Genomic DNA, 27,678 nt, shown 5'->3' with positions numbered 1-27,678 from the left:
TCACCAAGCCCTTAAAGGGTTTTTAGTCCCTGAACTAGACTGAGAGTATATGTCCAGTGTGTAATGGCATGATCCCATAATTCAAATCTGCAAAGAAGACCTTTTATAACTGGCCCTATATTGACCTTCCAGGTTGGCTGGCTCTATTGCCTTTCTTCTACAATACTTTGCAGTTTCTAAGTGCTTTGTTAACATTTTTGTTCCCCCAGTGTTGTAAGGTAATTAGTTGATACCATCTTCATTGGGCAAAAATTGAGGCTCAGCAAAGTTTGATGACTTATCTAACTAAGATCACAGAAGAGTTTAGAGCTTGTCTCAAGCCCTGTACCTTAAAGGCCAATGTTCTATCTTCCTATGCCTCTCTAAATTCTCCCTGTCAGCAAAGCCCTGACAAATCCCACGCTTCCTGCTTTGATTTGAACTCTGCAGAACTTCTCCATGGCCTCCTTTAAGTCCTGTGAGAGGGTAGGAAGAGGCAACATCTTGGCCTTTGGGATGAATGAGAGATTGTTTGCAAGGCTGTTCTAACTTCTCCCCAGCCTTGGTCAGGCCTGCTGACTGCATGTGTCCTGTTCTTTGGAGCCTGGCCTGGACTGCATGTATCCCAGGTGTGGTAGAATTAAGTTGGGGGAGGAAGGCATGGGAAATGGTGATTTAGAGCAACATGATGCTTCTATGGTAGCTTAGGGTTGAGTCCTAATAAACTTTACCAGACATGGGAAGGTGGATTATTGAAGAGGATGCCTATGGAATTTGAGCCTATGATTTCTATCAGTGTAGGACCTTGGTATTCAGCCAATGTAAAGCTGTTTCCCTGACGATGATGATATATAATAACATATGTTTTTATTTCTTTCTGTTTGTCTCTTTTCATCATTGTTCCCTTTCTCCTGTTTCTACCCACTTTGTTTCCTCCATAATCCTACTTTTCCTCTCTTTTTCTTCTCCTCCTCTTCCCATTTCCCTTTATTCTATGTTCCTTTTTCCTCTCTGTCCAATATCTTACAGGGATTTGACCCATTCCGATTCGGAGTCCTCCCTCCACATGAGTGACCGCCAACGTGTGGCTCCCAAGCCTCCTCAGATGGGCCGTGCTGCAGATGAGGCTCTCAATGCCATGCCTTCCAATGGCAGCCATCGGCTGATTGAGGGGGTCCATCCAGGATCTCTGGTGGAGAAACTGCCTGACAGCCCTGCTCTGGCCAAGAAGGCATTATTGGCGCTGAACCACGGCCTAGACAAGGCCCACAGCCTGATGGAGCTGAGCCCTTCAGGCCCACCTGGTAGCTCCCCACTTTTGGATTCTTCCCATTCTTATAGTCCTAGTTCCCCAGACCCAGATACACCATCACCAGTTGGGGACAGCCGAGTGCCGCAGGGTAGCCGGAACACACGGATTCCCCACTTGGCTGGCAAGAAGGCTGTGGCTGAGGAGGATAATGGTTCTATTGGTGAGGAGACAGACTCTAGTCCAGGCAGGAAGAAGTTTCCCCTCAAAATTTTTAAGAAGCCTCTTAAAAAGTAGGCAGGTTAGGATGGCAGTGTTGAGACAGCCTGTCCTTCCCTGGGTCTTCTGCCTTCCCCTCTTCCTTTCTTTGAGCTATCTGGCCCCTGGAGTGGGGCACGGAGGGGCTGGCCCAGGGTTCTGGGCACTGTACATACCTGCCCCACTCATCCTTGATCCTTCATCATTATTTATTAATTGACCACTATGGCTGGCCTGCCCTGAAACCCTCCCTCCCAACCATGGCTGCTGTCACACCCTCTCCACTCCAGTGCATGTCTTAGTGCTGTCCCCTTAGTGTTCCAGCTCCACCATATCTGCTGTCCCAGTTTTGAGGTTTGGTTTTTGTTTCTGTTTCCTGCTTTCAAGCTCCTCTCCCCCATTACTCCCCAACTTTCCTAGCAGTTGTGGGGAAGATAGGAGGAGTAACTTCTGACACCTGTACCTCAGATCTCTTCATCCTACTCATCATTGTTCTGCTTATCCCAGACTGGGCCAAGGTCCCAGTCTCTGGGGTTTGTTCTGTGGAAGTGTGATAGGTTGGAGGGAACCTTATCCTGGAGCTCATTTGGATCTCCGGAGCAACATTCAGGGAATGAACCAACTCCCAGGGAACAAGTCACCAGTTTTGAGGAGAGGCCAGGCTTGCGTTATTGGGGAGAGACTTCTCTTTGGTGGAGGATGAGTAGATGCCAAAGCTGTGGGCTATAAGGCACTTGCCATTTCTCTTTTGCCCTGCCCACTTCTGCCTTCCTCTTACCTCTGCTCCCCTATATTGCAGGAGTGTATCTCTTAAGAGGTGCTGCCCTGAAGCTCCTCAAGCATCAGTACTGCTGGGGCTCAGGACAACTGACTCCCCTGGCTATGGGAGCCACAGTCATGACACAGAGCTCTTGTGGAGCCCTGGGCAAGGATATTATATTTGAACCAAAAGACAAACAGTTTTAAAGTAAATAAAATAAAGTAAAATAAATCTCCTGAATTTCCCAAGTGCCTGCACAGCATCCTCCCTTGTCAGACTCCATTTTCATGTTACTGCATAGCCTGGGCCAGAGGCTCAAAACGGACACAACTGTTTTGGGGAGGGGTGATGAAGGAAGACAGTATCTGTATGTGAAGGCTGCTGTGTGACCACTTCTCGCTCACACCTCCCATCTTCCAGACAACTCTCTTCTTTACCTGTTTTTGCTATGGCTGTTAAGGTATTTTTCCTTCTGCCCCATTCTGTCATGCCTTTACCCTGAGATCCTAATTTGGGCCTGGGTTGCGTGCAGCTGGGGCTGGTCTTAGGCGGGTGCTAGGCTATAGACTGCCTCGTAGCCCCCCTGGACACCCTCACATGGGTTTTTCTGTGTTATTTCATAAAGTTCTTTGAAGTCCAATAAAGCATGTAGGAGATTTTAACCTCTGCTGGCTGTTACTCTCTCATTGTGTTCTCTCTGGCTTAGCGAAAGGGCTGGTGAAATAGCCCATTGGGCTAGGGCACTTGACATTAAGCCTTACAGACCTGAATTTCATCCCTGAGACCCACATGGTGGAAGGACAGAACCAAATCTGAAAGTTCTGCCCTCTAATTTCTACACATGGTGTGCACGCACAGGGAGGGGCACAAAAATACATTCTCATTTTTTCCCCTTCCTGAGACAGGGTTTTTCTGAGTAGCCATGGCTGTCCAGGGACTTGCTCTTTAGACCAGACTGACCTCAGACTCAGAGATGTGTCTGTATTTGCTTCCTTGGGTTAAAGGCATTCTCCACCACCCCCAGCCTAAATAAATTATAAGCATTTTTAAAAACACAAAAAGGATAAAGAGACTAAAGAGACTATTCTTCATTTGCCAGGGTGAATGAAGCTCTAGTGTACATACCCGGAAGCCCTCTGGCTAAGAGATACCTGATAAAATACAGGATACATAGTAAGTTTGAGTTTCAAGTGAAGATTCTTTTTTAAAGATTTATTTCTTGGGGCTGGAGAGATGGCTCAGCAGTTAAGAGCATTGCCTGCTCTTCCAAAGGTCCTGAGTTCAATTCCCAGCAACCACATGGTGGCTCACAACCATCTGTAATGAGGTCTGGTGCCCTCTTCTGGCCTGCAGGCATATACACAGACAGAATATTGTATACATAATAAATAAATATTTTAAAAAGATTTATTTATTTATTATGTACATAGTGTCCTGACTGCATATGTGCCTGCACACCAGAAGACAGCATCAGATCCTATCATAAATGGTTGTAAGCCACCATGTGGTTGCTGGGAACAGAGCTCAGGATGTCTAGAAGAGCAGCCAATGCTCTTAACCTCTCTCTAGCCCCGGGTGAAGATTTTTTTTAGTATAATCTTGTCTTATATAATACTTGGGATTCAGTTTTATTGATTAAATCTGACAGTCCTATTTTTTTCTTTCCTTTTTAAGAAAACTTCTTTAAAAAAGGGGTCTTATGTATTCCAGGCTGGCCTTGAATTTGCCATACAGATGAGTCTGACCTTGAACCCATAATCCTCCTGCTGCCTCTGCTAAAATCCTACGATTACAGGTTTATGCCACTCTACCCTTTTGACAATTCTATATTTGAGCCATCTTAAAGGGGGAAAATACACTTATTCATCATATGCCTGTGTGGACATCAGAGAACAGCTTGTGGTAATTGGTTCTTTTACCATGTGGGCCCTGCAGGTTGGATTCCAATTGTCAGGCTTGATGGTAAATACCTTATCACCACCTTGATGGCCCTATCTTTTTTAAAAAACGTATATTCATTGAATAAAATGCCGAGTTTTTATTGGCATCCTCATGCATGTCTAGCAAGTACTTAGATATTTTTCACTTCCACCTTTCAACCCATTCATTCTTAGGTCCATAAACCTATATCATCTTAGTTTCTCCACATTTCAAAAGAAATTAGGAAACAGAAATTAGTAACGGGAAATGAATTTATTTGTAGTTTTGCTACTGGGGATAAAAAAATAACTCCATCCTTTTCTCTAGCATGCTGGTAGTATTTTACAGTTTATAGAAAACTGTGAGACAAGGACAGAGAGAGCTGGAGGAAACAAGCTCCACTGGGAGCAGAAACCAGGAGCAAATCCAGCCTGGGAGCCAACCCAGTCCTGGGACACTGACAGACCAGGAGTAAGCCAACCACCTGACTCAGAGTCTGCGACCTCCACTGGAACCGGAGTGGGACTGAGCCAGTTACCTAAGACACAGAGAGAACAAACTCCACCAGGAGCAGAAGCCAGGAGCAAACCTAGTCCTGGGACACGGCGGATCAGGATTGACCCAGCGACCAGATCCAGAGCCAGCAATCGCCACCAGAACAGGTCCAACTCCAAGCCAGGGACGTCTGCAAGAGGAGATCCAGACCAAGATTTACAGAAACAGCCAAGCAGTGATGGCACATGCCTTTAATCCCAGCACTCGGGAGACAGAGGCGGGCAGATCTCTGTGAGTTCGAGACCAGTCTGGTCAACAAGAGCTGGTTCCAGGACAGGATCCAAAGCTACAGAGAAATCCTGTCTCAAAAACAAAACAAAACAAAACAAAACAAAAATTTACAGAAACAGATCAAAGTCAGCAAAGTAGGCCTGAGACAGCAAACTCCAAGGGAGCAGACCAAAGCACAGGAGCACTGAACTACTTCCAGGAAAAGGAATAACCAACTGGGTAACTAGAACTGTGACACTGACTGTACCACGAGGAACAACCATCTGAGCTTTGGATTCACTGGAACCTAGAAGATTATTCAACAAAATCTCAGACAGCCCCACACCACACCTATTTTGAGGAAAAGATGAGTAGAAAAGGTAAGATTACATGCTACACCACAAAGAGCAACATAATACCAGTAAAACCTAAAGACCCTATAAAAGTAAGACCTGAACAACCAAATATGGATGAACCAGAAGAAAATGATCTAAAAAATAACCTCAAGAGAATGTTTGAAATTCTTAAAAATGAAATGAGAAATTACCTTAAAGATATGGAGGAAAAAACAAACAAAAAAAATGAAAAATGTCAGCAAATCACTTAAAGAAAACCAAGAAAAAGAACTCAGACATATAAAAGAAACTATACAGGATTTGAAAACTGAGATAGAAAAAAATAAAGAAAACACAAGCCAAAGGAATTATAGAAACAGAAATCATGAGAAAATGAGCAGGAACCACAAATGCAAGTATGAACAACAGAATACAAGAGATGGAAGAGAGAATCTCAAGTGCTGATGATAAAATAGAGGAAGTAGACTCATTAGTTAAAGAAAACATTAAATCTAACAAAAGTTTAACCCAAAATATCCATGAAATATGGGACAACATTAAAAAGGCCAAATCATAGAATAATAGGTATAGAAGAAGGAGAAGTTCAACTCAAAGGCACAGAAAATTTATTTGACAAAGTCATAGAAGAAAAATTTCCCTACATAAAGAAAGATATGCCTATGAAGATACAGGAAGCTTACAGAACACCAAATAGACTGGATCCAAAAAAAAAGTCCTCTCACCACATAATAATCAAAACACTAAACATACAGAATAAAGAAAGAATATTGAGAGCTGCAAAAGAAAAAGGCCAAGTAACATATAAAGGTAGACCTATCAGAATTACACCTGACTTCTCAGTGGAGACAATGAAAGCCAGAAAGTCATGGTCAAGCATTATGCAGACATTAAGAGACCATGGATGCCAGCCCAGACTACTGTACCCAGCAAAAGTGTTGATCACCATAGAAGGATAAAACAAGATATTCCATGACAAATCTAAATTTCACCAATACCTAGCCACAAACCCAGCCCTACACAAAATATTAGAAGGAAAACTCCAACCCAAGGAAGATGGCTACACCAACAAAAACACTTAGACAATTGATGATCTCATGACAGCAAATCATGAAGAAAAAAAATGCACCAATTAACATCACCAACGATGAAAACTAAATTAACAAGAGATAGCAACCACTGGTCATTAATACTCCTTAATGTAAATGGACTGTAAATGGACTCATACAACTTACCCATAAAGGCAAAAGCTAACAGATTGGATATGAAAACAGAATCTATTCCTTTTCTGCATACAAGAAATGCATCTCAACCTCAAAGACAGACATTGTGTCAAAGTAGAAGGTTGGGAAAAATACCAATCAAATGGACCTAAGAAACAAGCAGGTGTAACTATCCTAATATCTAACAAAATATACTTCAAGCTAAAATCAGTCAAGAGACAAAGAAGGACATTTAATATTAGTCACAGGAAAAATCCATCAAGAGGAAATTTCAATACTGAACATTCATGCCCCAAATACAAGGGCACCCTCATATATCAAAGAAACACTTCTAAAGCTTCAATCATATATTAAACCACACACACTAATAGTGGGAGATTTCAACACTCCCCTTTCACCACTGAACAGGTCAATCAGACAAAAAATGAACAGAGAAATAAGAGAACTAACATGTTATGACTCAAATGGACTTCACAGACATCTATAGAATATTCCATCTACACAGAAAAAAATATACCTTCTTCTTAGAACCTTAGAAGGAACCTCATGGAACCTTCTCAAAAATTGACCACATACTCAGTAACAAAACAAACAACAAATGCAAAAGAATTGGAAAAACCCAATGTACCTTATCAGATCACCATGCTTTAAAACTAGACGTCAACAGCAATACAAATACCAGAAAACCCACAAACACATGGAAATTTAAACAGTGCTCACCTGAATCTTCAATGGGTCAAGGGAGAAATAAAGGGGGAAATTAAAGACTTCCTAAAATTCAATGAAACTAACCACACAACATACCCAAATTTATGCGACACAATGAAAGCAGTGTTAAGAGGAAAGTTCATAGCACTAAATGCCTACATAAAGAAGCTGGAAAAAAATCCCACACTAGTGAATTAACAGAACATTTGAAAACTTTAGAACAAAAGAAGCAAACTCACCTAAGAGGCAGAAAATATTCAAATCGAGAGCTGAAATCAACAAAATAGAAACAAAGAAAACAATACAAAGAATTAATGAGACAAAGAGTTGGTTCTTTGAAAAAATCAACAAAATAGACAAACTTTTATCCAAACTAACCAAAAGGCAGAGCAAAAATATCCAAATTAACAAAATCGAAAATGAAAAGGGGAACACAGAAGAAATACAGAGACTCATCAGGTCATATTTTGAAAACCTGTATGTCACAAAATTTGAAAACTTAAAGGAAATGGACAACTTTTTGGATAAATATCACCAAAATTAAATCAAGACCAAATAAGCAAATTAAACAGACCTATAACTGCTGAAGAAATAGAAACAGTCATCAAAAGTCTCCCAACCAAAAAAAGCCCAGGACCAGATGATTTCAGTTCAGAATTCTATAAGACTTTCAAAGAACTAACACCAATACTCCTCAAGTTATTCCACACAATAGAAACAAAAGAAACATTGCCAAACTCTTTTTATGAGGCTACAATTACCCTGATACCCAAACCACAGAAAGACAATACTAAGAAAGAGAATTACAGATGAATCTCACTCATGAACACTCATGAACATGAATACTAAATAAAATACTAGCAAATCAAATCCAAAAACACATCAGAATCATCATCCACCATGACCAAGTCGGCTTCATCCCACAGATACATGGATGATTCAGCATACGAAAATCTGTCAACGTAATCCACCATATAAACAAGCTGAAAAATAAAAACCACATGATCATCTCATTAGATGCCAAAAAAGCATTTGACAAAATACAACATCCCTTCATGATAAAGGTCTTGGAGAGGGCAGGGATACAAGGAACATACCTAAACATCATTAAGGCAATATACAGCAAGCCAACAGCCAACATCAAACTAAATGGAGAGAAATTCCCAGTGATTCCACAGAAATCAGGAACAAGACAAGGTTGTCCACTCTCTCCGTACCTATTCAATATAGTTCTTGAGGTCCTAGCTAGAGCAATAAGACACCAAGGGGAGGTCAAGGGGATACAAATTGGAAAAGAAGTCAAACTCTCACTGTTCACTGATGATATGATAGTTTACATAGGTGACCCCAAAAAGTCTACCAAGGAACTTCTACAACTCATAAACACTTTCAGTAATGTAGCAGGATACAAGATTAACTCAAAAAAAATCAGTAGCCCTTTCTATACACAGATGATAAAAGAGCTGGGGAAGAAATCAGAGAATCGACACCCTTCACAATAGTCACAAATAGCATAAAATATCTCAGAGTAACTCTAACCAAACAAGTGGAAGACTTGTTGACAAGAACTTTAAATCTTTGAAGAAAGAAATTGAAGAAGACACCCGAAAGTGGAAAGACCTCCCATGCTCTTGGGTAGGCAGACTTAGCATAGTAAAAATGGCAATCTTACCAAAAGCAATCTACAGATTCAACGCAATGCCTATCAAAATCCCAGCAAAATTCTTCAAAGACCTTGAAATGATGATACTCAACTTCATTTGGAAAAGGAAAAACCTCAGGATAGCCAAAACAATCCTGTACAATAAAGAACTTCTGGAGGCATCACAATCCCCGACTTCAAACTCTACTACAGAGCTACAGTACTGAAAACAGCCTGGTACTGACATAAGAACAGATAGGAGGACCAATGGAACCGAATAGAAGACCCGGATATCAATCCACACATCTTCGAACACCTGATAGTTGATAAAGAAGCAAAAAATATCAAATGGAAAAAAAAGCATATTTAACAAGTGATGCTGGCATAACTGCATATCAACATGTAGAAAAATGAAAATAGATCCATATCTATCAGAATGCACAAAACTCAAGTCCAAATGGATCAAAGACCTCAACATAAAACCAGCCACACTGAATCTTATAGAAGAGAAAGTGGGAAGTATACTTGAATGCATTGGCACAGGGAACCACTTCCTAAATATAACCTCAGCAGCATAGACACTGAGAGAAACAATTAATAAATGGACCTCCTGAAACTGAAAAGCTTCTGTAAAGCAAAGGACACAGTCAACAAGACAAAACAACAGCCTACAGAATGGGAAAAGATCTTCACTAACCCCACATCAGACAGAGGTGTGTTCTCCAAAATATACAAAGAGCTCAAGAAATTGGACACCAAAAGATCACATAATCCAATTTAAAAAATGGAGTGCAGTCCTAAACAGATAACTCAACAGAGGAATCTAAAATAATGAAAGACACTTAAGGAAATGTTCAACATCTTTAGTTCTCAGAGAAATACAAATCAAAACAATTCTGAGATTCCATCTTACACCTGTAAGAATGGCCAAGATCAAAAACATTGATGACAACTTATGCTGGAGTGGTTGTAGGGAAAAGGGGGTGGGCACTTCTGCATTGCTGGTGGAAATGCAAGCTGGTATAACCCCTTTGGATGTCAGTATGGCGATTTCTCAGAAAATTAGGAAACAATCTTCCTCAAGACCCAATAATACCACTTTTGGGTACATATCCAAAGGATGCTCAATCGTGCCACAAGGACATGTGCTCAACTATGTTCATAGCCAGAACCTGGAAACAAGCTAAATGCCCCTCGATTGAAGAATGGATAAGAAAAGTGTTTGTATTTACACAATACAGCAGAAAAAATAACAACAGCTTGAATTTTGCAGGAAATTGGATAGAACTAGAAAACATTATTTTGAATGAGGTACCCAGACCTAGAAAGACAATTATCACATGTACTCACTCATAGGTGGTTTTTAAACATAAAGCAAAGAAAGCTAGCCTACAAACCACAATCCCAGAGAACTTAGACAACAATATGGACACTAAGAGAGACTTACATAGATCTAATCTACATGAGAAGTAGAAAGTATAAAAGGACAAGATCTCCTGAGTAAATTGGGAGCCTGGGGACCTTGGAGGATTGGAGGGGGAAGGAAGAGGCAGGGAGGGGAGCAGAGAAAAATGTAGAGCTCAATAAATATCAATAAAAGGAAAAAACTGTGAGACAAAGGCAAGGTATGTAGTTTTGCTGTGAGAGTTGAGCATGCCTTCTCTCAGAAAGAGGCCTGCATTGTCTCAGTTCTCAGCAATTCTCTTAGAACAGAGGGATCTCTCTTTTGCCAGGGTTCCAGTCCATTCTCAAGTATGGAATCACTGCTACATTGGTGTCCTCTTTGTTATGGGGTGGAAACCCAGAGACCACTCAGGCCACTGCAATTGAGAGTCTGTTATGCTGGCTGGTGACTGCCTGGAGAGAAACACCTCTCACAGAGCAGACTCAAATGCATATTACAGGGAGTTTTTAAAGACAACACAGAAAAACTCCATACTGGTTGGCAGTTGCAAGGGGAAGCCAGCAAACTGTTTAACAAGAGCAAAGAACATGTTAGCTGGGACATTTAGGACCCTGAGTTTCTAGAACCGGATTGGGTGCTTTCCTATGGAACTTTTCAGGGCAATAGGTGTGTTTTAGTTAGAGCTTTTATTGCTGTGAACAGACACCATGACCATGGCAACTTTTATAAAGAAAACATTTAATTGTGATGTCTCTTACAGTTTTAGAGGTTCAGTCCATTATCATGACAGGGAGCAAGGCAACATACTGGCAGATATGGTCCCGGAGTAGCTGTGAGTCCTACATCTTGCAGGTAAGAGGAAGTCAACTGACAGTCACAACTGAGGGAAATTTGAGTAAAATAGACCTCAAAGCCCACCCCCACAGTGACACACTTCCTCCAACAAGGTTACACCTCCAAATAGTGCCATTCCCTTTGGGGGGGACCATTTTCTTTCAAACCACAGGGTAAAAACCAAAGATGGCTCAGCTGAAAGAAAATGGAGAAACCTTTACCTTGTTAACACTTTTCCTCTTTCCAAATAGTGCCGCTGCTTCAATTTTTTAAAAAAGAAAGATTTATTTATTTATTATGTATACAACATTCCTTCCACATATGCTTGCATGCCAAAAGGGCACCAGATCTCATTATAGATGGCTGTGAGCCACCATGTGGTTTCTGGGAATTGAACTCAGGACCTCTGGAAGAGCAGTCAGTGCTCTTAACCTCTGAGCCATCTCTCTAGTCCCTGCTTCAAGTTTTTTAAAAAAATTTATATTTGTTTAGTCTTCTCTTGTACAATACATCCCGACCTCAGTTTTTCTTTCCTCCACTCCTCCTTCTCCCTCTTCTCCCCTCTTCCCCCAACCACTTTCTCCATTTCCCTTCAGAAAAATATACCTCCCAGGCATATCAACCAAACATGGCATAACAAGATACAGTTCAGACTAGCCACAAACCCCTCATATCAAGGCTGCTCTATGCAACCCAGTAGAAAGAAAAGGGTCCTAAGAGCAGGCTAGAGAGTCAGAGACACCCCTACTTCTACTGTTAGGAGTCTCACAAAAACAAGTTAATAACGATATCTTGTTTAGAGAACCTAGTGCAGACCCATGCAGGCTCCATGATTGTCACTTCAGTCTCTGTGGGCCCTATGAGCCCTGCTTAGTTGATTCTGTGGACCATGTTCTGGTGTCCATGAACCCTGTCGCTCCTACAATTCTTTCTTTCCATCTTCTGTGGGGTTACCCAAGTTCTAAAGGGAGAGACCTGATGGAGATCTTCAATCTGGTTTCTCCCTCTGCCTAATATTTGGCTGTGGTTCTAAGCATCTATCAGCTCTTGGAGGAAGCCTCACTGAATGGGCTAGGTACCAATCTGGAGTTTTAGTGGCTGGCTCAAGTTTGGTGGAGTTTTTTTTTTTTATTGTGGTGGTTTGCATCTAGATCCCACATGAGAGAAAACATACAGTATTTGTCATTATGAGCTTGGCTTATCACGATGATCTCCAGATCCATTTTCTAGCAAATGACATAAATTTATTCCTAATGTTTGAATAACACTTAATTGTGTACATACATCACATGTTCCCTGGACCACCCTGGTCTTCTAGCTTCAAGTAGGACTTCTTGAAGTGGGAGCTCTGTGGGTGGGGATGCACAGCTTCCGGAGGGTACAAGAACAAGCGAAAGATTTTAGCAAAATATGCCACTTACATTATTATGAAGGACAGTTTGAGTGGCTCAAATTAGTTTTTATACCTTCCCTGTATAAGTACAAAATAACACCCTCATTATTTTTTCACCTATTCTTTTGCTTTTCCCCCTTTGAATATAGTTTTTTTTTTCTCATATAATATATCCTGATTATAGCTTCCCCTTCCTCTACTCCTTCCAGTTCCTCCCCATCTGGATCCCCTCCCTTTCAACCTCCCATTAGAAAACAAACAAGTTTCTAAGGAATAATAATAATTTATTTATTTATTTATTTTTGGTTTTTTGAGACAGGGTTTCTCTGTAGCTTTGGAGCCTGTCCTGGCACTAGCTCTTGTAGATCAGGCTGGCCTCGAACTCACAGAGATCTGCCTGCCTCTGCCTCCCGAATGCTGAGATTAAAGGTGTACGCCACCACCGCCCCACAATTTATTTTTTACTAATGAATTAAATGTAATAAGACATTAGTATTGAATAAAACCAACAGAAGACAAAGATCACAAGAGAAAAGCACAAGAATCAGAGACCCACTTGTTCCCACACTCAGGAATCCATACAAACACTAAACTGGAAGCCCTACTGTACATACAAATGACCTAGTGCAGGCACATGCAGACCCTGTGCATGCTGCCATAGTCTCTGAGTTCACACGAGCTTTGAGCATGTTGATTTAGAGGACCTTGTTTCCTTGGTGTCTTCCACCCCCTCTGGCTCTTAACATTCTTTCTGCTTCCTCTTCTGAGGGATTCGATGGTGACATCCCTTAGGACTGATGTTTTGTGTTCAGTCATTAATACCATCCCATCCAAGGTGACAATTACCTTATTGCTGATTCCATCTCTACCACCATCCACAAAGCTGTAAAGGCGATACTGGACAGTGGTGGCACACACCTTTAATCCCTCCACTCGGGAGGCAGAGGCAGACAGATCTCTGTGAATTCGAGGCCAGCCTGGTCTAGAGAGCAAGTTACAGGACAGGCCCCAAAAGTATAGAGAAACTCTGTCTCAAAAAAACAAAACAAAACAAAAAAGGCGAATGGCTCTCCCTGCTTAAAAACTTTCCGAACCTATTTGTGAAAGGCTAAAATCTAAATACCTCTGGTCTAACCTGGTTCTTCAATTCAGGAGTGCAGGCCTAAGAGTCCCATGCCTCCTGTCTCTGGTCTGCGGGGCGTAGGCTTTACCGGATGGAAATCTTGGGGTTGCCAGAATGTAAAACAGGAAAAAAAAAAAGTGTTCTGGGTAGTTACTTTTTTGTTATGAAATAAAAAATACTTGTGGGCGGAGACTCCCTTTGCCCACACCCAATATGGCGGCAGAACACTGTTCCCGCCAGGTCCGCCTTTACCTAAAGCGGGAGAGCGGCGCAGACTCCGGGGCTTTGCCCATACTCAATATGGCGACCACGGGAAGGGCACGCTGACTTTCCGCTACTCGTTTTCTGCATTCGACTCCGGGCGTTGGAAGCGTCAACAACGTCATTCGAATTCCGTCGCGCTGCGTTGCGTTGTACGTCACGGGTGGCGGGAGCGGGAAGGAGTTCGGATTCTCGTTCCTCCCTGGCGGTGAGGAAAGTGCTTTCTGTCGCGGAGTCTCAGTCCGTTCGCCGAGCGTTCCTTGGGAGTCAGCGCTCACTTTCGGCCGCCGCTCTGCCCATCAGCGCCGCGGAGCTGCAGTTTGGTCTCGAAACCCTCGGCACCCGAGCCAGCAGCGCGATGCATGTGATCAAACGAGGTGAGGAGGGAGAGCGGCCGCCCTGCTGCAGTACCTCTGTCTCTCACGCCCGCCCCGCGCTTCCCGCCCTTCCCGCCGCGGCTTCCCGCCCTGTCAGCGCGCTGGGCCCGCGTCTGCTCGGTCGGCGCTTTGCCTTTGTGGTGGTGCGCCCTCCACAGTTACTCCCGTGTGGGCTTGTTCCCGAGCACTGCTGTTCCTAGCCGCCATCCCCAGCTGCTTTTGGCTCCATTTTACGGAAGACACTCCCCCACCGCCAGTAATTGATGAGGCTAGAGTTGAAACTCATATAGCTGATAACAGTTTTGTCTGTCTTTTTTTAATTTCTAAAACAAAAACAAACAAACACCACGAAGTTGATGACCTGGAAATAAGAAAAGACTTTGAACACCACAGTCATTTTTCTGGTCTTTTGTGAGGTGGGAGTGTGGTATTTCTCCACCCCTGAATTTTTTTGGAGGGTTTTTTTGTGTGTTGTTTATTTTTTTTTATTTTTTCTTGAGATGGGGCTTCACTATATAGTTAGTGGTGGCTGACCACTTTTTGCTATGTGGACCGGGCTGGCCCTGAATTCACAAAGACCTGCTTGCTTCTGCCTCCTAATGCTGAGATGGGTGACTTTTAATCCAATCAAATTGACAAGGTTAGCCACCAAGCCGTCTCTGCAGACCCCAAAGACGATCTCTTAATGAACATTTCTTTTTGATCAGTTTCAAAAGCTAATTACACTTGATTCTTTCATATTCCCATCTTAATAACTGCTAGTGCAAACTGTGGTTTGATTCTTCAGATGGCCGCCAAGAGCGAGTTATGTTTGACAAAATTACATCACGAATCCAGAAACTCTGTTATGGACTCAATATGGACTTTGTTGATCCTGTAAGTAAATATAGTGTATATATATTGTGGATTCTTCCCCTCTTGTGACTTTTTGTGTCTCTTATCTGTAGACCTTCACTAACTATACTTAAGTGTTAAATGTGAATTTGTTGCCCGAAACTTTATTTTAACTGTGATGTGTCCTTTGAGCTTTCACTTTTCAGAGAACTCTGAATGTGGACAGAGGGAGCAGTTTGGTCTTACTCTGTGTAGGCATCTCATTTATCCTGTCCTGGTGCCTGTGTTCCTCTCTGCTTTAGCCAGACAGTATCAAAATTGGTTATGTATCTCCATCTAGTGTTAAGAGTGGGTGTATCTTATTCTTAACTTTTAAGATGCTCTTAACAATTTTATACATACATATATAAAATATATTTTTATTATCTTTTGCCCAGTGTCCTCTTACCTCCTTCCCACCAAACTTCTCCATAAGTCCTTTTAGTACTCTGCGTGTTTGTGTTTGAGTGTGTCTGTCTGTGTCCCCGTCTGTCCCCACTTGTTAAAAATTAATTAAGGCTACTTGTATGAGCAGGACCCTGGATTTAATTTACCTGGTTGAGCAAGGGAGACTTACTGGTGATTGCATCGCTGAGGAATTTGACTCCTCCAGCAGCCATTAGCTGGACAGTGAAGGGTAGGGCCCTGGGTGTCAGTCATCTACTCATGCGATACTGATGGGCCCAGTTGTAGTTGAGTGCCCATAGGGACTGGATCCTGTGGAGCTAGAGTATATGTTGTGAGTGTTCCCAACACCCTTGATGTGGGTGTTGGGAACCTACCTACCATGGGTCCTCTGGAAGAGCAGCTTGCTTGCTTGCTTGCTTCCTTCCTTCCTTCCTTCCTTTCTTACTTCTTTTTTTTAAGATTTATTTATTAAGTATACAGTATTCTGCCTGTATGTATGCCTTTCTTTTCTTCTTTCTTCTGGTTTTTCAAGATATGATTTCTCTGTGTAGCTCTGGCCTTCCTGGAACTCCTTGTAGGCCACGCTGGCCTCGAACTCATAGAGATTTACCTGCCTCTGCCTCCCATGTGCTGAGATTAAAGGCATGTGCCATCAGTATGCACTCTTTACTGCTGAGCCAGTCCTCCAGCCCTCATAAATATATCTTATTCTTGTGAGAGCCATAGTGTGACATTTATCTAATTAAGTACTTGGTAAATGTTTAGTTAGTAGCCAAAGTGAGAAAATAATTTTATACTTTAAAATTCTATAAAACTAGTAATTAAAATAGTCAAATGTTAATATTGGGATGAATCTGAGACCTCATCCTGTTTCATCTTCTTTGTTTGTAGATAAGAGAGCTGAGGGGGCTGATTGAAGTTAATGGTAGTATAATGAGAACCAAGTAGAGTTTCTGAATCTTAGTCTATTGCCTCATCTAAAAACATATGTCCACATGCAGGGATGCCTTAATGGACTAGCTTCCCAGGGTGGATCCTGTTGGAAAAGTCTGTTGATGCTATTATATTTGGCACGTAGATATGCTCTTCCGAGTTCTGATTACTTCCAGAAGCTATATGGACTTTTTTGCTTTCCTGCTTATCTGTTGAGTCAAGAGAGCAATCAGATGCAAACTGGCTTAGCTGTGGTTTTTGTTGTTGTTGTTGTTTGGTTTTTTGTTTGTTTTTTGGTTTTGGTTTTTCAAGACAGAGTTTCTCTGTAGATTTGGAGCTGTCATTTACCTAGCTCTTGTAGACCAGGCTGGCATTGAACTTATAGAGATCCAGCTGCCTCTGCCTCCCGAGCACTGTGATTAAAGGCGTGCGTCACCCCCGCCCGGTGGCTTAGCTGTGTTATAAATGCAATCACAGTAACTGCCTACATTCTCTCACACCACTTCTGAAGGAGATATGCTTTGGCCAGCTTTCCTAGTTAAGCTGTTTTTAAAAAGATTTAGTAAATATGTAAACACAACTTAAATTTATTTTTCCTTAAAATGTTTGATGGGCTCTGTCAGCATGAGTCCCTGAATTTGGATCTCAACACCTCTGTGGGAAAGCCAGGTAGAACAGCGTGTGTAATCAGAGCTCCGGCACGTGCAGAAAGGGTCAAGTCCTGGGCGCACATAAAATGGCAAGCTCCGGACTCGGAGACACTATCTGTAAGTAGAAGGCAGTTGTTACAGTGAGGCCTCTATCCATAGACTTTCCATGCTGGCTCCTCTGACTGTGTGGGCTGTGTGCTTGTGAGGTTTTTGCTGTGCTTTTCTTTTCTTTTCTTTTTTTTTTAAATAAAATTTTGTACTTACTACTGTGAGAGAAAATAATTATAATCAGCTTCAATTAAAACATACTTATAGGGCTGGAGAGATGGCTCAGTGGTTAAGAGCACTGCCTGCTCTTCCAAAGGTCCTGAGTTCAATTCCCAGCAACCACAAGGTGACTCACAACCATCTGTAATGAGATCTGGTGCCCTCTTCTGGCCTGCAGGCATGCATGCAGGCAGAACACTGTGTCCTTAATAAATAAATAAATCTTAAAAAAAACAAAAAAAAAACATACTTATAAAAACTATTCTAGTTTCAGGCTAGCCAAGGGTAGTAAGAACATGTCTGAAAACAAGAACAAAAAACAAAATACAAAGCTATTCATGTAGTCTAAAGTATACTTTTGGTATTATTTATCTTTAAAATTTCAATGGTCTTTACTGAACTAAAAACTTTTTCAACTCGGGAGGCAGGGGCAGGTGGATCTCTGTAGTGAGGAGCTGCGGGCAGGCCTGCTTTTCGCCTCACCCGGCTCCTGCACGGCTAACTTAGCCCCGGAAATAACAACACACAAATTGTATTCATTTAAGCACTGCCTGGCCCATTATCTCTAGAGAGTTAGTTACTGGCTAACTCTCACATCTTGATTAACCCATTTCTAACCATCTGTGTAGCATCACGAGGTCGTGGCTTACCGGGAGAGATTCAGCATGTCTGACCTGGTGGCTGGCTCCATGGCGTCTGCCTCATAGCCCTCTTCCCAGCATTCTGTTCTGTTTACTCCGCCTACCTAATTTTCTGTCCTATCAAGGGGCCAAGGCAGTCTCTTTATTGACCAATGAAAATAACACAATAGACAGATAACCCTCCTCCATCAGATCTCACGTCGACTCTAGCCTCCACATACACCTGCATAGGTAAGTGTGCGTGCACATGTCTGTATGCAAACAGTGTGTGGTATAGGAGTTGGAGAGATGGCTCTGTTGGTAGTGCTTGTTTTGTCAGCATAAGGACCTGAGTTTGGATCCCCAGCATGCATGGAAAAGTCAGATGTGATGGTGCATGCCTGTGGGAAGGAAGATACAGGGTCTCCCTGAAGTTCACTGGCTGCTTATCTTGCCCAATTAGTGCACTACTCCAGGATCAGTAAGAGTCCCTGTCTCAAAAACTGAAGTGTGTGGGGTGGGGGTTGGAGCTCAGTGGATAAGAGCACTGGCTGTTCTTCCAGAGGACCTGAGTTCAATTCCCAGCACCCACATGACAACTCAATTGTAACTTCGGCCCCAGAGTACCTGTCTCACACCTCTTCTGCCATTCGCCGGCATAATTATACTTACTCTTTCAAAAAACTAAACTTAGATTTTTTTTTAAAGAGTGACACTAATTCATTTGTATATTATAGGATACATTTTTGATAGTTTTATTAGTTTATGGATTCTTACATTGGGATAAGGATAAGATAACTTTGGTTGTCTTAACTGCTCTTTTAAGGAGGCTCTTGTTTTTTGGGGAAAGCTCAAATAATTGTTGGTTTTATTTTTGTAGGCTCAGATCACCATGAAAGTAATCCAAGGCCTGTACAGTGGAGTCACCACAGTGGAACTGGATACTCTGGCTGCTGAGACAGCTGCAACCTTGACTACAAAGCACCCTGACTATGCCATCTTAGCAGCAAGGATTGCTGTCTCTAACTTGCACAAAGAAACAAAGAAAGTGTTCAGTGGTACGTCTGGAGTAACAACAGTAGAAAGAATTTAATATTGTCAAAAATTATAGGGATAATATTACGTAAGTTCCAAAGATTGCATCTTATTTTAAAAAGCAGGAACTAGAACTTCTGACCTGCTGTGTGAAATGTGTGTGTATGTGAAATTGAATGTGTGTGTGGTATATGTTGAGACAGGGTCTCGTTTAGCCTAGGATGCCTGCAAACTCAGTTTGTAATCAATGCCGACGTTGAACTCCTGATTCTCTTGTCTCTATCCCCCAAGTTCTGGGTTTATAGGCATATGTCATCATTTTGACTTGAGTTTCTGTTTTTTTTTTTTTTTAAAGATTTTATTTATTTATTATGTACATAGTTTTTTGCTTGCATGTTTGCCCACAGGCCAGAAGAGGGCATCACATCTCATTACAGATGGTTGTGAGCCACCATGTGGTTGCTGGGAATTGAACTCAGAACCTCTGGAAGAACCACCAGTGCTCTTAACCTCTGAGCCTTCTCTGCAGCCCCCCTATTCTTTTTAATTTTTAAAAATTAATTTTTAATTATGTTTGCTTACTTTGTGTGTTTGTGTGCGTGTGTGGGCAAATGTGTATCACAGCCTGCATGTGAAGGTCCAGAGACAACTTGTGGGAATCAGTCCCTGGGATAGAATTCAGGTCATCAGGTTTGGTGGCAAATCCCTTTACATGCTGAGCCATCTTGCTGACCTAAGTTTTTGTTCTGAAAGAATTAAATACAAAAGTGTCACGAAGTGACGGTAATATCTGCATTTCCTTCTGCACCCTGTTTTTAGCTGTGTGTGAGAGTCATTTAGCAATTGCTGTTAAGCTGTAAGGGCTCATATTCATTACCTTTGAAAGACTTATTTCTTTTATATGTAATGTGTTATGCTATAGGTACTCAACAGAGGTATGTTTGTTGAGTATTTTCTCTGCTAGGCACCAAAGTAGGTTGGTATTAGAAAACAAGAATTGACAGTCATTGTTTTAAAACAACCGTTCAACGGTTTATTTTGTCTTTCCTCAGATGTGATGGAGGATCTCTACAATTACATAAATCCACACAACGGCAGACATTCTCCCATGGTGGCCAGTTCAACCCTGGATATTGTTATGGCCAATAAGGATGTATGTACAACTTTTTTTTTTAATAATGCATTTAAGGCTGGGCAGTGGTGGTGCTCACCTTTAATCCCAGCATTCAGGCCGAGGCAGGTGAATCTCTGAGTTAAAGGTTAGCCTATTCTATAGAGCGAGTTCTAGAACGGCCAAGGCTACATAGAGAAATCATGTCTTAAATAGAAACAAAGCAAAACAAAATGCGTTCATCAAGAACATTTGAACACTACAAATGGTGTATATAAAAACCAATCCTGCTCTAGATCCTGGTTTTCTTTAGTAAAAAGCAACTTCATTTAAGCTTTTTTAAAACATTTCACTGTGTGTGTACTGTATTGGACATACTGTTCTCGTTGTTGCTGTTTTCACTTAGAACTATAGCTTGTAGCTGTCAGCGTTTATGAATTCACCTCATTTATCCTGTCATCAGTTGCATAGCATTCCATTTTGTAAATTATTTTGATTGTACCCATGAGAATCCCTCTATGGATGAAAGTTTATTTTCCATTTTTACTGCAATAAATATATATATTCTTGTATGATATGATATGATATGATTCTTGTAAGTGTTTTGGTAGAAATCAGTTTTAATGTTAGGTAACAGGGATATTAGTTTTCTAGTTCTCTATGTGTTAGCTATTAAGGAGACTTAAAGCAGCCATTTGTATGTTATTTATAACATAATCCCCCCCTTTTTTTTTAAAGGTTTTTTTCTTTAGATTTTATTTTCATGTATATAACTGTTTTACTTGCATGTGTTTATGTGCACCATGTACATGCCTGGTGCCCACAGATGTCAAGAGAGGATTGCAGATCCCTATGACAACTATAGTTACACATAGTTCTGCACTACCATGTGGGTGCAGGGAATTGGACCCTGCTCCTCCTAACCACAGAGTCCTCTCTAGCTTCTCTTCACAAGATCTGAATTTGTAGCCCTGATGGACCTGGGACCTGCAGCCGTCCTCTATGCTTCTGCCTTTTGAGTGCTTTTATAGGCCTGAGCCCCCAAACCTGGCCCAGTGCATAGTTTTGAAAATAAGTTAAAAAACAGATAACAGTAGCAAAACCCGAGCCTAAAAGTAAATATTAGAAGATAAACAAATACTCACAGTCTGGTACCCCGGTTCCTCACTGGTCAGTGTAGCCCATGCCTGATTTGCACTACAAAATTGTCCTTCAAAGTTTGACAGAAGAAGGAACAGGATTTCAGATAGTATGGCTGATGTGACCACATCTAATTACTTTTGTTTTCTTTAAATGGCTTTATAACCTACCGAATCTCTTTAACAGTGACCAATCTTATAAAGTCTTACTGCCACAATAGTAATTTGTTTTAGATCTGTTGAAGAACCATGAATTTTCAAAGCCTATAAATTATTTTGCATTTGCTTGTAATACATATTATTTTATTGAGTTTAAAGTGGGTTCATTGTCAAAACAAATATTTGCAACTGGAAATGGTGCGGGTTTATGACCCTAGCAGGAAGAGTCAGGACTGTCCCATCCATCTACTTAGTGAGTCCAGGTTAGTCAGAGGTATGTAGCAAGTTCCTATTTCAAAGATAAATAAATGAAGCCAGGAGCACACCTTTAATCCCAGCACTCAGGAGGCAGAGGCAGGTGGATCTCTGAGTTCGAGGTCAACCTGGTCCACATGGTGAGTTCCAGTACAGCCAGGGTTCCACAGAGAAACCGTGTCTCAGAAAAAAGAAAGAAAAGAAAGAAAAAGAGAAAGGAAACAAAATTTAAATAAATAAGTATACTCACATGCAATAAAGTTAAAAATGAGTTAATATGTGGTACCAGTATTTTAATATTTAGTAGTATAGAAAGCATGTTTAAGGGTGATCATATTCTTTCAAATTGATATAAACATAAGGGAAATTTGGAAATTAATCACTTAGTGTAAGTTTTCTAGTTTTTAAGTAATTATGATTTTTTTAAAGATTTATTTATTTATTATATATACAGTGTCCTGTCTGTCTGTATGCTTGCTGGCCAGAAGAGGGCACCAGATCTCATTACAGATGGTTGTGGACCACCATGTGGTTGCTGGGAATTGAACTCAGAACCTCTGGAAGATCTGTCAGTGCTCTTAACTTCTGAGCCATTTCTCCAGCCCCTAAGTAATTATGTTTTAAAGTTTTAATTTTTTTGTGGTAAGGATGGAGCCTAGGGTTGTGCATGCCAGTGCTGTGTCTCAAGTCTGACAGGGGTTCCGTCCGTATGTGTCTGCTGAGAGTAGACACAGTGTTATCTCTTTGGTATCCTGTATTAGTTTTAGTTCTGGAGTCAGCTAAAAACATTAGAAGTTATGAAAGTAAGTCTTATTATCTTAATTATGGACTCTCTTTGATTTCCTTCAGCGCCTGAATTCTGCCATTATCTATGACCGAGATTTCTCTTATAACTACTTTGGCTTTAAAGTAAGTAAATAATGGGACTCAAATATGTGAGGATTCCTCCTTGAACCTGGAAGTACAGGGTTTTGTTCATGTTTGATGATTTAGTTGGATGCACCTGGTTATGGTAGGATTATGGTAGTGGTGAAGCTTTAAGCAAAAACAGCTTATTCATTAATACCTTTCAAACTTTCCAAATATTACTTCTGGGTTGTTTTAAAAAATTACTTGGATAATCTGTCACAATTATTTCATACTCTTCTATTTTTGCAATACCTATTGACTCCCTACTCTGAGAAGTGTTTGTGCTTACATAACGTAGTGACTAAGGACAGGGCTGTTTATTTCAGACCAACTGGGCTCAGCTCTCCTGTTCCTTCATAAGCTGTGTGATCAGCCCCCTCCTTAGAATGAGGATAATATAAGAGTCAACATGTATCTTTTGGAGATTGATCATGTTGCATGGATCAGTGTCGAGTCTCTTAAAAGCACTGCACAGATGTTAGGGTGTCTTTGCTGCTGCTGAGCCCATAGCATTGTTGTATGCAAGCAGGCCTTGCCCAGAAGTTTGCATATACTATTTGCTGCAGCAGAACAGCTAAGTGATAATGTTGTAGACTGCAGGTAGAAATGGTAAATATTAATCTTTTTATTTAAAATGATAAGTTTGAGAGATTTCATCAGATCACCTTACTATAAATTGTATATCCACTATGTATTTTAAAACTTGAGAATTATTTGGTGACTTTGCTCTTCTAGACACTGGAGCGATCTTATTTATTGAAGATCAATGGAAAAGGTAAGAAATGAAAATGTATGTTAGCTTTTCTGTTCATTACGTTGAATGCAGGGCTTTGCACTTTAGCCTTAACATTTCTATTTAGAATCACAGCAACATTTTAAAACATTTGTTGGTTTTGGGACTATAGAAATGACTCAGCAGTTAAGAGCCTGGGTGCTCACGACTATCTGTAACGGCAGCTCTAGGGGATTCAGTGCCCTTTTCTGGTCTGGGGCACTAGGCATGCACATGGTAATATGCAAGCAAAACATTTAAAAAATTATTACATTTATTTATTTGTGTGCATAGATATGGGAAGGGAGAGAGATGTACGTGTGCCATAATGTACATGTGGAAGTTGGAGGCCAAATTAGAAGAATTGGTTCTTCCCTTCCACAGTGTGGGACCCAGTTGTTAGCCTTAGCAACAAGTGCTTTTACCTCCTGAGCCACTTTGGAGCCTTCCAAATAACCTTTTTGTTGTTGTTTTATTGTAAAGAATAGAAACTGTTTTTAGCTTATGGTTCTGGGGATTCTCGCATGATAAGAGCAACAAAATATCTCTAAATGACATTTAAACTTTGGTTTATTTTGAATTGTGTTGCTTGTTTAAGTTTTTTGCTTGGGTATGTTTGAGCCTAGTTATTCTGACATGTCCTGTTATCTGAAAACTCCTACCTTCTTTCAGTGGCTGAAAGACCACAGCATATGTTGATGAGGGTATCTGTGGGGATTCACAAAGACGATATCGATGCTGCAATTGAAACATACAACCTGCTTTCTGAGAAGTGGTTTACTCACGCCTCTCCTACTCTCTTCAATGCTGGGACCAACCGTCCACAGCTGTCCAGGCACGTATCATCTAAAGCTGTTTCTCGTTGCTGTTGCTTTCTTTTTTAAAGGTTTATTTTTTTTTATAATAGTGTTTTGTGTGTATGTATGTATGTATGTGTACCATGTGTGTGCCTGTTGCCTGTGACCAGAAAGGGCACTGAATCCCTGGAACTGGAGTTAGATAGTTCTGAGCTGTCATGAATGATGTTATGAATGACATGTTATGACATGATGTTATGTCATGAATGAATGGATGTTAGGGATTGAACCCGGGTCATCTGAACGAGCAGCCAGTGTTCTTAAACACCAAGCCATCTCTGTGGCCCCTAAACTGCTTTTATAAATGGTTTGACTAGGGAAATAAGAAAAAAGCCAGGTGGTTCATTACATTAAAAATAAACAAAAACTTCAATTATTGCCTACTCTGATGAATGAAATAATTTGCATTTGGAGCAATCTCTGACTTAGGGTAAATAAGTTGGAGAGGACAGGTGCTGTTAGCGAGAACGTCATGGGCTGGGGTGGTGGTTCTGCACCTGAGGGTTTTAGGTGCCATTGACAGAATGTTTTGATAGGGAATTGTATGTCACTTGTATTCCAAGAAAGTTGTTTTTAAGTAAAAAAGAGGCCATAGTTCAGTGGTAGATCATGTGCTTAACATGCACAAGACCTTTGGGTTAAGAGTTTTCAGCACTGTTAAAATGATTAGTCAGGAAAGAAATGATTAGTAAGTATCTGGAGCTAGTTAAGAAATTTCTGCAGTAATTTATTTTAAAAATTGTGAAAGGATTAATGAGGTGAAAGTGGAGGTTGAGAAAAGGCACATTCCTAAGATACATGGGAATTAAATTGATGGGATTTGTGATGTTCTGAATCTGGGTTAAGGACAGTTGCTGAGTTGATGGGCAGAATAATAGGATTACTGGCGATGTCCTTAACTGTGGAAGGGATCACAGTTAAAGTGTCTGGAGTAAGTAAGAGAAAAATACCCTCTGTGTCTTAAGGATGAAGAATATGCCGGTGTCTATATACCTATCTCATTACACTAACATTTATGTACTTCATTGTTGTTTTAGAATAAAATTCATTGACAAAATTGCTGTCGAAAATAACCTTAATTTGGTAAAAGATACCCATTAAGAATTTAGATCTGGGCTTGACGAGATGGCTCAGAGGTTAATAGCACTTGTGGCTCTAGTTGTAGACCTAGACCCGCTTTTGGTCTCCAGCACCCATATGGTTTCTTGTAACTGTCTATAACTCAGTTCCACAGGATCTGACACCTTCTGTCTGACCAGGCATACGTGTGGTACACATACAAGCAAAATACTCATATACGTAAAATAAAATAAATCTAAATCTAAAAGCAAAACCAAACCCTTGTATTTATCACTGTGTTTAGTGTGGTAGTGGAGGCCTGAGCTAGCATTGTAAGATAAGAAAAAGAAATAATTGAAAGTGGAAGAATGAGATACAGATAGGATTTTTTTTTTTTTTTTTTTGATTTTTGAGACAGGGTTTCTCTGTAGTTTTTGGTGCCTATCCTGGAACTAGCTCTTGTAGACCAGGCTGGCCTCGAACTCACAGAGATCCACCTGCCTCTGCCTCCCAAGTGCTGGGATTAAAGGCGTGCGCCACCACCGCCCGGCCAGATAGGATTTTTACATGAAGAATTCAAAAGTATCTATGGACAAGTTATTAGAATTAGAGATTTCAACAAAATACTTGAATATAATTTAATATAAACAAATTAGTTGTTATTCTGTACTATAGCATTTGGAAAATTTAAGATTTGCTGTTAAGAGCCAGGCATGATGGGTGTGCTTGTGATCTCAGGGTAAACACAGAATTGTCATTTGGGATCAGTCTGCTCTACATTGCAAATTGAGAGCCATCCTGAGCTGTCCAGGGAGACCCTGCCTCCAGACATCAAGGGTTGGGCTGTAGCTCAGTAGTGGAGTGCTTGCTAGCATGTGTAAGGTCTTGAGTTTAAGTCCTAGCACTCAACTGTTAAGAATTTTCTTAGCAACAATGGTAGCACTGAGGTAGAAGGATGGGGAATTCAATGTCAACCTGGGCTGTATAGCAGTACCCTTTAAAGACAGTAAGTAAGTAATAAATGGAGGAAGGAAAGAATCTTTATAACATTTTTAGAAGAGCAAATAAATTGAAAATGATCCAGTGCCCGTCAACAAGCGCGTGAACGTATGGGATACTCAAACAATGGATTGCTTTACAACCAGGAAAATAAACCTACATGTATTGTAGGAATGAATTGCTATAACATTGAATTAAGGGAGACTTCAGAAGGATAACTAGTTATAGGAAATGAAATTAGGCTCTTTGTGGCATCTTATTTCTTGAGGTAGGTGCCCTGCAGATGCATGTGTATAATCTTTCTGAATACCTGAGTGTTTTATAGAAAGGGACTAGAATCTATTTGAGTATTTGAAGTGTGATGAGATGGATCCAGAGTTCAGGTAGAAGATCCATCTCTAAAAAAAGACTGCAGGAGAACTATGTTTTTAATGTACATGTTAAATAATTGACTGATCATTAGATATTCAAAAATACTTAAATTGTAGGGCCAGGCATGGTAGTGCACACCTTCAATCTTAGCACTCTGGAGGCAGAGGCAGGCGGAAATCTGAGTTTGAGCCAGCCTGATCTACATAAATTCATAAAACTCAGAGCTCTTGAGTTTTAGGACAGCCAGGACTCTGTAAAGAGACCCTGTCTCAAAAACAGCAATAACAACAACAACAACAACAAAAACCTGCATTTTTCCCCTGGTGGTTTACTAACAATCAGAAAAGTCTGGTTTATGTATAAGAATTTGTTTGAGAAAATTAATTCTGACACATAAGTAGTCTGGTAAAAAAATCAGACTAATATTTTAGGCTTACCTATAAAACTTTCTTCTGGGCTTAATGTCTAAATTAGGTACCAAGAGTAGTTTAAAATAATAGAATATATTGGTGTTTTATCTTCTTGTGAAAACATTTCGGAGCTTTATAGGCTTCAGCTCTCTTGGTTTGATTGTCTGGATTGTCTAGCCGTTTCCGTGACTCACTGATGGCCTTGCTTTAGTTGTCCTTTTTCCTCCTGACAGCTGTTTCCTTTTGAGCATGAAAGATGACAGCATTGAAGGAATTTATGATACTCTGAAGCAGTGTGCCTTGATTTCTAAGTCTGCTGGGGGAATTGGTGTAGCTGTGAGTTGTATTCGGGCTACTGGCAGCTACATTGCTGGGGTAAGTCATGCGCATGGTAATGCTAGTGTTGGGCAGACTGGGTTTCTGTTAATTGACACCTAGTTGTGAGTGGCAGAGTCATTTTACTTCTCGATTTGTCATTGGAGGGTTAGGTTATGTGAGATCATCTCTAGAATTCCCCCCCCCCCACACACACACACAGGGTTTCTCTATAGCTTTGGAGCCTGTCCTGGAACTAGCTCTTGTAGACTAGGCTGACCTCGA

At 40.9% G+C, this 27,678-nt stretch overlaps 2 protein-coding genes across 5 annotated transcripts in view; both read left to right on the top strand.

Moving 5' to 3' along the window:
* Stim1 (stromal interaction molecule 1) overlaps positions 1–2,912 on the top strand; it is a 178,299-nt gene extending 175,387 nt beyond the window's left edge. For 3 of the 4 annotated variants that reach the window (XM_048429690.3, XM_048429691.3, XM_048429692.3), the window contains one exon: positions 1,009–2,912. In XM_048429690.3, coding sequence (XP_048285647.1) covers positions 1,009–1,525 — 517 coding nt within the window. In that variant the 3' untranslated portion in view covers positions 1,526–2,912. The remainder of the gene's footprint in view (positions 1–1,008) is intronic. The other variant, XM_048429695.3, reaches the window with a different exon arrangement.
* A 10,999-nt stretch (positions 2,913–13,911) lies between these two features.
* The window catches only part of Rrm1 (ribonucleotide reductase catalytic subunit M1), a 28,359-nt gene continuing 14,592 nt past the window's right edge, over positions 13,912–27,678 (top strand). Inside the window, exons 1-8 of the mRNA XM_048429459.3 lie at positions 13,912–14,250; positions 15,038–15,126; positions 18,882–19,059; positions 20,089–20,189; positions 22,550–22,609; positions 23,345–23,384; positions 24,054–24,216; positions 27,312–27,453. Coding sequence (XP_048285416.1) covers positions 14,232–14,250; positions 15,038–15,126; positions 18,882–19,059; positions 20,089–20,189; positions 22,550–22,609; positions 23,345–23,384; positions 24,054–24,216; positions 27,312–27,453 — 792 coding nt within the window. The 5' untranslated portion in view covers positions 13,912–14,231. The remainder of the gene's footprint in view (positions 14,251–15,037; positions 15,127–18,881; positions 19,060–20,088; positions 20,190–22,549; positions 22,610–23,344; positions 23,385–24,053; positions 24,217–27,311; positions 27,454–27,678) is intronic.

The sequence above is a fragment of the Myodes glareolus genome, chromosome 7 (assembly GCF_982192425.1).
Source record: "Myodes glareolus chromosome 7, mMyoGla1.1, whole genome shotgun sequence".
In the NCBI taxonomy this organism is placed as follows: Eukaryota; Metazoa; Chordata; class Mammalia; order Rodentia; family Cricetidae; genus Myodes; species Myodes glareolus.
Note: the sequence above shows the minus strand (reverse complement) of the source record. Positions and strands in the feature narration are given on the sequence as shown.